At 25.4% G+C, this 12,417-nt stretch overlaps 1 protein-coding gene and 1 long non-coding RNA gene across 3 annotated transcripts; one reads left to right on the top strand and one right to left on the bottom strand.

Annotated features, from left to right (window-relative positions):
• Positions 1-4,213: 4,213 nt before the first annotated feature.
• On the bottom strand, positions 4,214-9,493 carry LOC114124563 (neutral and basic amino acid transport protein rBAT-like). 2 transcript variants are annotated; one of them, XM_027987856.2, is made up of 10 exons: positions 9,325-9,493; positions 8,835-9,197; positions 7,466-7,633; positions 7,235-7,389; positions 7,041-7,166; positions 6,800-6,978; positions 6,157-6,316; positions 5,848-6,092; positions 5,626-5,775; positions 4,214-4,529 (listed from the first exon to the last, which is right to left on the bottom strand). In XM_027987856.2, the coding sequence occupies exons 2-10, from the start codon at positions 9,190-9,192 to the stop codon at positions 4,466-4,468; spliced, it is 1,605 nt and encodes a 534-aa protein (XP_027843657.1). In that variant the 5' UTR covers positions 9,193-9,197; positions 9,325-9,493; the 3' UTR covers positions 4,214-4,465. The 2 variants fall into 2 exon arrangements, with proteins under 2 accessions (XP_027843657.1, XP_050059975.1); XM_050204018.1 differs by having other exon boundaries at positions 9,321-9,472.
• LOC126551195 (uncharacterized) lies at positions 9,335-11,484 on the top strand. The gene is made up of 3 exons (XR_007605064.1): positions 9,335-9,444; positions 9,519-11,184; positions 11,281-11,484. It is a non-coding gene; the product is annotated as an uncharacterized LOC126551195 (long non-coding RNA).
• Positions 11,485-12,417: the final 933 nt, after the last annotated feature.

Here is a 12,417-nt window from a genome sequence, read left to right as displayed (position 1 = left end):
ATATTACTATTTAAAAATGTAAGACTGATATAGTGATATATTTTATATTACGGAAGCTGCAACGCTATATATTATAAAATGCAATACTGCCACAACTCTAAATATTCCTGTTTTCCACTCAACAAATCACATAGAAATTAGTTTTTTATATAGGTAGCTCAAGAACCGTGCAACAAATCAAAAAAGGGCCGTCTTGGATTTTGACTTCAGTGATAAATTAAAAAATTGGTCATAAAGTGAGTATTTCTCTGTTATTTTAGAAAGTATTTACTATTTGAATAAAAAAATAAAATAAAAATAATAAAAGTGTTTATTTTAACCAAAAATACTGAACCAAAACAGCATCGTACCTTATATACACAATTGTTGATCATTCCCGATACTAAGATTAAAATTCAGGAATTATCTTTAAAATCAAATTCTAGAAAAGTCTATAATTCTAATTCATACACCTAATACCTATATGTAATATACGCGATCAAAAATATCTGACAACTTATATACCTACCTTTAGAAAAACGATTCGCTATACGACTACTCTAAATAATATTGTATCTGTATTTTATTTTATTTACCTATGATGACGATAAATCGTTAAGAAACTCAATAATTGTACGCGCGCTCACGTGTGCGTGTGTCAAAATAATTATTTTATTCGGTTAGGTCATGTTATAGGTATAATATGCTCGAAATAATTAAATGATTTTATTTAATATTAAACGTACCTAAAATAATACTATCAACCGATGTGAATTTATAGCCAAACATAAATATTTCAAACGATACATGACATAAAGCGTGTACAAATATTGTACACGACACTGACCAAAGACGATGGGTAGGTACTGGTATAGATCTATACATTTTGACGGAGCCAGATTTTTCGGAAAACAGAAATATTTAATCGGAAAATTAATAACTTAATGGCGATCGATCGCCTTTATTTGAAAATATTGAGACTATTATAGAGACGTAGAGAACTGTCGAAACTTTGATTGAAAAGTGGATGGACCCTGTGTTTTCGTTTATGTTTTTGATTACCTATCGATTATCAGCTTTTTATTTTATTATAAAAACAATTGACTTTAGTATAAAGATGTTCAAGTGTCAAAATACAGCGATATTTTAATTCAAATAGTAAATATTTTCTTCACTCTCTTTCGGCGAAATAGTTTAAAATAGGTCATTTTTCCCACCCTATATAGTATATACCCATAGTTATATGGGTACATATAACCTAAATAGTCATAAAATATTTATTTTTTTAAAGCTTACTACTCATTTCACCGCCTTTCTTTTGATATTCCGATCGAAACACGTCGCCGCGTTTGAAACGTTTCATTGTATTATACTGTCGACCTTTGCGTGTATATAGTTTTAACACGGATACCTTGTTACTTCAATAATAAAATAAATAATCACGTTTTTCCATAATTTGAATTTTTCGATATGAAAACACAAAAATTTCACCTCGTGCCGTATTATCATTTATTATTAATATAATTCGCGCGGTAATAAGTAGAACGATAGTATTGTACCAATAACAACGAATAATATACATTCAATATCCGCGTTGCTTTAATAATAATAATATATTAATATATAGAAATCTAAAACATACATTCGTACATTGGATCGCGTAATTAATAATTATATTATAGACACCTCAATACATGCACGTATTATAATTTATTGTAGACGTGCACACGTGCGTTTGGTTATTAATAGTTATGGTAGGTACCTGCCCTTTCGGTAGAAACACTTGGAAATCAATTCTTAAGTACTCGTACAATATGCCGCCAGAGCACCCGTCACATCGTATAAAATTGCAGTGGGAAGATGGGTACAGCTGTTGCATTGAAATCATTGGACCGAGAAATATTACATATTATTATTATATCATCGCGTCTAAATCGTCGTATTGTTTCTCCGCCTAGGAAGTAATAATATGCATAGATATATCGAGGTACCTACCGATTATTAACCCTATGACAGTAATCTTAATATTTAGTTTTAAGTACATTTTATCAAAAACAAAAAAAAGATATTTACCATATAACACGCTAGCTATCTCTGTTAATATATCTAATCAAAGAATATAGTACGGCAGTAACCTATACCCGCCATAATACAATATAATATTATTGTACAGTCATATTATAGGTATCGAGATTTTATTGACTACCTAATTTATATTAATTATTACCTGTACAGCGAAACAATAGTCTTATGGGGAACAAAAGAAATTCGTTAAATAGAAAATTTCGTTGAACGAAAGTTCATAGGTATAGTTATGTGGATGTTTCACTGTAGATGATACTCACTACTTGGTAGCGATGAAAATATTTTTTACACCGCTACCGTCGATAGTGAGTATCAGAATACCTCGTGTTTTCCCATAAAATAATACAGCTTTGACGACACTAGATACTTATACTATATAACTATATGTTTTTTTTTTTATTTTATGGTAAAAACTGTCTTCGGGTAATATATATTTGTAATATATCTGTATTAAAGGTACACATGACGTATCTTATATCGTTATGCTCTAGGACTAGGAGTTTTAATAATTATTATCTAATAATAAATGGAATTAAAAAAAAAAATTAAGTACTTACGACGTAACTGTACCAACAAAAACAAGAAAGTCAATTTTTTTTTAATGGATTTTGGTAGATTAAATAGTTATGGTTAAATTATCAATTTTGATTCATTAGCTACCTACTTTATTGATTACGACTACCTAAAGCTGAGTATATTCATTAATCGTTTTAATTCAAATAATTTTAATTTATTATAAGTAGCTAATTGAACTAAAAAAATCTTTAACCATCTTTTAATACAAACTAACAATGTAACATACATTTATAAACTTAAAAAAATATGAACCTAACAAAAGACACCTTTCATTTTAGAAATAGACAATGCTTGTAAAATAGATGGTAAATATAGTCTATTATTTTTAAATTTAATATAAAAATAAAATAAATACAAACTTTATTTACTTGTAAAATTATAATTTTGTAAATTACATTTTACATGAGCCTCATACAATGAAATCTCTATTAACAGCAGTACTGCAGTAGATATACTTTCAATATATCAATATTATTTAATGGTAAGGGATGTCAAGTCCCAAAAAATAATATTTTTTAAATTACAGCAAAGTAACTAAAATTATATTTTTCGTTTAAATATTTAAGTTTATCAAATGTTTAAAATTGAAATGTGTATAAAAAAAAAACAATACACTTTTACACTTCAAACTTTTAGGTTACTATAAAAACAACTAACAAGGAAGAAAAACCTTGTATTCAGCTTTTCAATTTTTAACTATTAAGATTGAAATTATCCAATTAAAATAGTTTGTAAATAAGCGTAGTTTTAACAAAACACAAATTTTCATAATAATAATTGTTATAACAAATACAACTTATTAACATTGTAATACATTTTTTAAGTATTTTTATTAGCAAATTTACTTTACTTTTCTGTAATTTTTTACTTTTGAATCCCTAATAAAGTACCAATAATTTCCAATTTATAATTAGAAACCAACAATAAAGTTCAATGATCAATACATTATCTTTGCAATAGTACCTACATAAAAAAATTTAAAAAAAAACATCATGGTGAAATCAATACATTTATCATTAAATGCCATTAAAACCATGTTTGAAAAATGTTTAGATATCTTTTAAAGATAATGTAGCACAAATTAGGTAACAGTATAACACGAGTATTTTTAGTTATTGCTATAATTTTTTTTTTATAAATTGTAATAGATTAAAAGTAACAGTATACATAAAACTTGAAGCAAATCTATGTTCGCCATAAATTATGCAATTTAATTAATTTAACTTGTTAGCATCCATGAGATAAGGAAATTATCTGTTTTAAAATTATTCTATTTCAAAATCATAAAATGCACATTAAACTATACTAAAAATGTTGCATCTTGGTATTATGAATAGATAGCTAATTGAATTATGAGTAAATAATAAGTAATAGTAATAGTAAACATTAGAAAATAATTTACATTTTGAGAATCGTTGTAACATTAATAGAAGACACAAAATTCTATTAATTTAGTTCAATCATTGTCTTTAATATTGCCTTAAAAATGTAAAATTAAACTGTTATATTGAATTGTGATATTTTATATTGTTATTATAATAATATACAGTGGTAAAAGAAGATACAAACAATGTTTTATGTTCAAATTGTTTTAATATCAGTAATTATAACATTGTTACATAGGTATCAAGTAGTAAATTTTTTATAGGTACTACGAGATAATTGATAATTTTAAGAGTAGGGAGGGATAAGTAATAACTAGTGAGATAAAATTTAATTATATAATAAGTTATGATTATTAATATTAATACTTAATCAAAAAGATTAATGGTTTTGTTCAGTGGTTTCAATAAATGCTATTATAATCCTAGGCATATTCAGCCATTTAGAAAGTCAAAACCACAGCAGATTCACCAGCAAGCCTCAATTGATTGCTGTTGACTTTTGATCTAAAACAAAAAAGTCAATAACATTTAATAAAAAAAAGACAATTTAATTTTTTCAATAATCAAACAATAAATAATTTAATATAGAGGGCTTTTATTTAACCTATCGATAAATAAAGCTTAGATTTCAAAGCATTTACATATTTTTTTAAAATTGCCTGATAAAATGCTTTTCAGGCTATAAATATATTTTAAGTGTATAATTTTTACTTGACGTACATTTGCATGTAAATATTTCCAACTACTTATCAAACACAAGATCTCTTTAAAATGAAATATATAATCACTAATTGGTTTATTATTGACGTAACAGGAATTAATTTTCACAGAACAAATGTCTGTTAGTTATTAACTCAACAATTATTTAAAATAAATTACTCTAATAATTAGAAACAACTCTTATCAAATAAATAGTTATAAGTACTTCAATATAGCATTGAATACACATTTTAGATAATATAAGTATATAAATACAAAGTTCATTGCAGAAGATTATTATAGAATATATAATAATAAAATATGAAATAATTTATAGTATAGAACATAAGTACCACAAAAACAAAAGAAAAAAGAACAGACCTTTCTGAATGAACCTAGACTATCACGAAGCATAAATACAACAATTTAATTTTTCTTACTAATTAAGAATAATAAATGCACTATCATCTTAGGCGTATTTGAAACATACTCGCTTATTTAAGATTATTTTAATACACAGAAAAATCAGTTTTATCACCAAAAGTATATAAGACTACAAGAAATCTGACTGATTTTTAAATTTATGGACGTGTAATAAAATTTAGAACACTTGTATTTACAGTATAAATTATAAATATATATGTATACATTGTATACTAAGTATTAAGATTAAGTAGCTGTTGAAAACAATAATAACACAAAATGTCATTATATCTATATCAATTTTAGGTTAAAAACATTTTTTTTAAAACTAATAACTATCCAATTTTAAAAAAAAAAAAAATCTGTAAATTTAATTTATTTTAGTCGTATCAGAATTGAGTCATTATAATTAATACTTATTTTAACTATATTTATTATATAAATAATCTTAATTTTTTGAACAATAACCAAAACTTACTTAGGAGGAGGAAGTATAGAGCAAGCGCTCTCAGTACAAAGTGACAAATTTACTTCTGCAGGAATTCCATCAAATGAATTCAAGTTTAGAACAGTGACATTTTGACTTAAATTCCAAGCAAATAAAAGGCTTTCTGAACCATTCATTACCCTAAAATAAACAATATAATTTAAAAACTAGTTTAAACATAAAAATAATATTATGATGTATGAATTTATTTACCTATCAAAAGCGAATACTGTATCATTATTTAATAGTTTTACATTGAAAGAACCAAATTCAATTGTAGGCATTGACCTTAATTCTTTTAAAGTACTTTGAATAAATGTAATATTTGGTATTTTGTTATTTTCAAAGAGTTTAGGGTCAGCATTAATGAATGGCACACCGGGTAACAATGAGCCAAGAATACTAAATGCATCGATTGTTTCATTTTTCCAACAATTTGGTTTATCAGTACATACCCACTACATCAATACAAAAAAAAATGCATTATTATTTGATTCACAATATACATTATTTTTAACTTACTTCCCATGAAGACCAGGAAGAAGATGACATCATATTTTTTTTAGTTAATATTACATGAAGTAATTGTTCTCCAGTAAAATTAGATGTCAAAGTCACAGAATTATGAACCATATTTATTCCCTTAGTATCCTTTGAATCAAGGTCACTTACGATCAATATTCTGAAAATTATACATACAGCAATACATTAGTTCTAGAATTAATCTATGAATACAATATTATTTAAAACAAAATTGCTAAATATAAGATTATATAATTTATATTCAGAATTATCATTTTAAATATATATTTATTAATTGACAAGATAAAAATAAAATCAATTATTATAAATGTTTTTAAATTAAGTCATAAAAAATACAATAATAATAATTAATAACTTACTCATAAATGTTGCTTTTATTGAATTTCAAACAATATATTTTAAAAACTAATACTATTTAACAACCATAAAATATAAATAATTTTTAAATAAATGAATGGATATTTTAACAGAACTTTTATCAAATTAAAATTTTTAAAATTACAAACGTTACTATGTTTATTAAATATCTGCTATTTTTTAATTTTTATAAAAACGTTTGGTTGTTTTTGTTTGAGTAAAATAACTCAAGTTATGTTTTAATAAACAATGTAATTTAACTCACCCAGAATAATTTCTTATTAAATCTCCCCAATGTGATAACAACTCATTGGTTTCTGGAAGGATAGATGTAGCTTTATTACTAAGAGAATCATTTTTTAAGTCCTTATCTTTAAACAAATATTGAACTTTATCCAAATACAATCCATCTATTCCCATATCCAACCAATACTTAAACACTTCCTAGAAAAGCAAATCATACAAAATCAAAAATGTTTATAAAAATACAAAATTAAATTAAATACCTCGAAATAATTTACAACATCTTTATTGCGGAAATTGAAGTCTGGTTCATCTGCTGAGAATGTGTGAAGATAATACTGTTTTCGATTATCATCCCAACTCCAGGCAGATTCTCCAGTTACACTTAACTATTAAAATTCAAAAAAATAATTAATAGAATATTTAATAACAAGCTAGAATACTAAAAATTACTAACCCAATTGTTTATAGGATAATGTTGTGTACCGTTACTAGAACCAGAATTCCAAATGTAAAAACTATCGTAAAATTGTTCTTTTAGGACTGAGCGCACAAACATCATGTTTGTCTTTGAAGAATGATTAGGAACTAATCTCAATATTACTTTCATACCTAAAAATAAAATGTTAAAGTAACAAAATTTTTATTTTTATATTTTAGTAGATAAATAAAATTATTAATAATATACCTTTAGATTTTAAATTTTTAATAAAATCTTTCATTGTATCATTACTTCCCAAAGATTTATTTACTTGCATGAAATCTATGACTTTATCTCCGTCACCATCAAATACGGATGTCAATACTACATTTTGTACACCCAACTGTTGGATGTATTCAATTCTTTCATTCAAATCTTAAAAATAATTTAAACTGTAATTAATAATAAGTAAGTATAATAAATTTAACATAAATAATGGTCAACATTTACAAATACAATGTGAAGTATATTAAAACAAAGCACATGTTTTATGCATAGGTACATCAAGCAAAATTAAAATTATTAATGATAGACACTTTTAATTGTTTATTGTATATATATTAACAATAAACATGTAAAACAACAATAAATGTATGCTACAAAACTTTAAACAGAATTAAAAAATAAGCATAATTTTTTTTATCTTTAAAAGTAGTTTTATTTCAGATTATCATGGAATAATTTTATGATCAAAAAGTTCTAAAAATTAATTTAAAATAATGGCTATACCTATAAATTTTATAAAAGGTAAATGTTTTACTCTATAGGTAATATTGTTTTGTAATAACAAAAAGATAAAACAACATTTTAATTTTTTTTGTTTTTTTTCTATATTACTATAGTATTTACCCCTTTGGGATATTAAAACCAAACAATAAATAAATACATACATTGTTTAGATATATCTATATCATTAAAATTTCCTAGAGGAATATTAATCTTGTATTTAACAACTTAAAAATTATGATTACTTGAATCATATACAGTTGCTCATTTACTATTTATATAATAATGTTTAAAAAGTTTAAAATCTATGGATACTCTATTTTTTACTGATATTTTAAATTATTTTATTTACTAGGGAAAATAAAAGTATCCTGATTCCTCAGATCTAAATTAATTTCAATTTCAATATCATTCTTATAGGTAACCAAGTTATAAACCTAATAATTGCATCAGAAAATGATAAATTCCTATTTTAAAATTAATAACTTAAATATATGGCATAGATACTTCTTAAATTCTAAAGAAAATGTACATTATTTCATAAATAAATAATAAACAAAATACCTACCGAGTTATCTACTGTTAAATACGTAAACATAGGTAACACCCTAAGAATAAATGTTTATAATTTATTTTCTATGTATATAATATATATAATATTTATCTACAAAAATATTACTTTAGAGATAAAACAAAAAAGTTTATAAAAACGTCTACCGATTTGATTAAAGTAAAACTTCTAAAATTATTTGTATGGTAATTTTTATTGAACATAAAAAATATATTTTAAATGATTTAATGTATCAATTTTAGATTACCTACATAAAATTATTGAAAAGTGGTAACTTACTACTTTGGTTAACAAGAGAAGCTGCGTTAATAATGTAGACTGGACTCTTCTGATACCATTCGTGTTTAGAAGGTGGGAAACATTTAGGAGTCAAAAATATTATGAATAGAGCACCAAACATCATGGCAAACCATGAAAGCCAAAATGTCACAAACAACAACCACCTGAGTCGCACCCAGAACGGACTATTGGCATATTTCATTAATTCTTCTTTACCCATGCCAGCGTATGCAGTCTCTGTATGATCGGATAATTCCAATTTGTTTAGCTCATCATACTTGTCGCCTTCGGTACTCAATTTCTTTTTTCCCTCCTCCATGAGTTTTTCCACAGCTCCATCATCTTTGTCCAACGACATTATAACTTTTTGTAAAAAGGATTAAAAAAAAAAAATATTAATGGAGTTTAAAAATTAAATTTTCATTATCGTGTAACTTAAATTTATTCGCATCAAACACATGTCGACTTATCGAAACCAGTACCTACTTACACAAATTATTGTTTTTCAGACGAAGGACCAAAAAACAAAAGCAATCACTTTTAACGAGAGTACACCCGAATACGGAGACGACGAGCGTGCAACCTCAGTTGAGATCGGCAATACTATTAGGTATGTACTTATGTACCATGATAAAATAATATTGATCGCAATTCGCAAGATGCTAAGTATTGCTCTTATCACAGCGAGTAGTCACGAACATGGAGATAATATGTGATAACGCTGATAAACGGACGGACACTGATGCAAATATGCTCTCGGTCGGACCAAAGGAAGTGGAAACTACAACAATTTAAATACCTACCTATTAATAATTCAGGCCACAGTTAATCCCACCAAGCAAGGTTATATTTGTTAGAAAATAATAATTAAACAATAATTTTATTTTATTATAACAGCTATTTAAAAAAAAAATGTTGTAATCAACTCGTTTTAGACTGAATAAATCAAATAATAAGTAGGTAGATGCATTTTTAAGTAGGTACCTACCTATTTAATTATTTTGATTTTTCGATAAATTCCTAGTTGATACCTAGTAGTTTTCATAAGCTGGGTGAAATAAAGTAAAAACATATTGTACACCTATTAACCCTATTAACTTATTATATAGGTACTTAACCGTATAATTTATAGACATTAGATTGGCATCCAAAACATGTCGATGAAATACCTACAAGCAACCCTAATTTTTGTACGACACGTTATCGAATTAATTTTTTCCCATCTAATGATTTATCATTGCTCTTAGATTTATTGATTACTGTTATAACTCGAACATTTTTTTGTCAGGATTCATACTTAAGGTATTCGATGTTATTATGATTTGTAAACAATATTATTAATATTTTAAGTAGGTGGGTATTTACGAATACACACAAGATACAACAATCAACAGTGTAACAGACCGTACTTGCCTGTTTAAACAGATATTAATCATATTATTATGCACGTGTTTATGCGACGTGATACTGCGTGTTAATAAAAAACAAAAGAGACTGACTATATTTCAATAATATCATAAAAAACTATCAAAGTAAGATTTTTAAATTGACATTATACCTACGACATAATAATGCGAAATCGTCGAAGTGCATTAGATTATTTACTATAATATAGTGTACCTATATAAGTAGTTAAACAGTATTATTTGTACCTATATAGGTATATATCATTTATAGATCATTATTCATTGGCATATCCGAAGCTCGGTCATAAGATGGAAGAATTAACATTTATTAAATTCTTAGTATACTTATACGATGAGGAAGGAGTGTTGGGAATCCACGGCACAACTCAGTAGATAGTTACTTACCAGTCATGCTATTTTTTTTTTAACGACAATATTCATTCTTATTTGATTTAATTTTAATTTTAATTTAGCAATGCCTGTTAATCGCTCTGTCACAACTCACGATCCGTAAATATGTTATAATATAATAATATGTTATCGTTTAGCCGTATACGCGCACCATAATTTATAATAATATGAATATCTAAGTTTTATAAAATATTATATATACCTATTTTTTTGTAAAGATTATTAATTAAATATTTTAATCGTTTTTAAATTTTTTATCTTTTTGTAATTTTGTCAACGCAATAATTATACCCACCCATGATAATATCGAAATTAATTTTGATTTGTAAGCACGTTTCTATATATTTTTTTAATTGGAGACGTAGGATTATAGGAGTAGGTCCCTATGTTTGCTTCGTCTGATCCATAATTATAGATAATTGATCTTATTTATTTTATAAAATTCACAAAGTCATGTCCAAAGCTCCATGAACAAGTGGTGTACCAATAATAATCAAAATGGGAAAGGGGAGTAGAAGACAAAATTTGTTGAGGTACATATAGGTATAGCAGAATTTATATCAATAATTCCTAGTTGTGAATCTACTAAATAGTAAATATACAAATATTTTCATTATTTGCTTTTTCAGGAACCAGGAAAATTTTGAAGTTATAGGTAAATCCGAGTAATTAAATGTTACTAAATGTATAGGTTTAATTAAAAATATTACTGTCTTGTGATTGTGTGTGAGATCAATATTGAGCGTTTTACTAGCAAAATAAACAAATAAATTATTTAATTCACTGTTATTATATTATACAATATAAGGTTATAAAATTTTTTTATATCTCAAATAAACTGTATTAAATAAGTAATATTATAGTAAGGAAGAATTAAATTTTAAAATTAATGGTAATAGTTTTAAGTGTGTGATCAATATTGAGTGTTTTATTAGCAAAATAAAAAAAAGATATAATTTAATCCACTGCTGTTTGCTGTTATTATATTATACAATAAGGTTATATAAATCTCAAGTACAATGTTAAACTGACCATTTGAAATCGTCATAGAAACATGTGAAGGCAATGTAATATATATATATGTATATATAGAGAGAGACCTAACCCACGCTTTGTAAGAAATTTTTTAGAATAATGTTAGGAGTTGCTTTATGTTTTTTTTTGTTATTTTTTTGTTTTTTTTATATACATATCATATAAAAGGGACTGTATCTATTCAAAGACAAGACACGTCTTAGTGTTCAGAGTTAGCAACTGCCTTCACGTGTTTTTTATATCGATTTTAAATGGTCCGTTTAACATTGTAGATTGTACTGCCAAATTATTAATACACTGTAGGTAGTAGTTATCTGTACATAATATTTTATAAAATAAGAATATTAAATATTAATATGTATAATGTATATATATATATATATAGGTGTGGACGATACCGATTTGTGATATTCATATTATGTTTTGTCCTTTGGAGTGTCGGATAATATAGCTGTTTACAGGCCAAACACGACCTGTGAGCCGTAGTTTTGACTTAGGAAACCCCTGGTGTAGAGAAGTATATACCTAGCGATCAAGATTCAAAGTTAGAAGATTTACAAAATATTGAAAATATTCATACATTTTTATTGAGTTAACAATATATTTATATGTATAATATTCTTATATTATATAATGCATTTTACTAATACGGTTATTTATCCATGTGCTACAGGGTATTAACAATTTTGGCTTAAAAAAAATGAATATGAAATCGTTGTAGAAACGGGAAT

The sequence above is a fragment of the Aphis gossypii genome, chromosome 3 (assembly GCF_020184175.1).
Source record: "Aphis gossypii isolate Hap1 chromosome 3, ASM2018417v2, whole genome shotgun sequence".
Classification (NCBI taxonomy): domain Eukaryota; kingdom Metazoa; phylum Arthropoda; class Insecta; order Hemiptera; family Aphididae; genus Aphis; species Aphis gossypii.
The sequence above is the reverse complement of the archived record's forward strand: the minus strand, read 5'-3'. Positions and strand labels throughout refer to the sequence as shown.

Coding starts and splice junctions, on each gene's coding strand:
- LOC114124563 (XM_027987856.2), bottom strand. CDS start 9,192: ATGTCGTTGGACAAAGATGATGGAGCTGTGGAAAAACTCATGGAGGAG. Junction 7,167..7,234: donor ATTATCCTATAAACAATTGG/GTTAGTAATTTT, acceptor GAATTTTAATAG/TTAAGTGTAACTGGAGAATC. Junction 5,776..5,847: donor ACAGTATTCGCTTTTGATAG/GTAAATAAATTC, acceptor TGTTTATTTTAG/GGTAATGAATGGTTCAGAAA.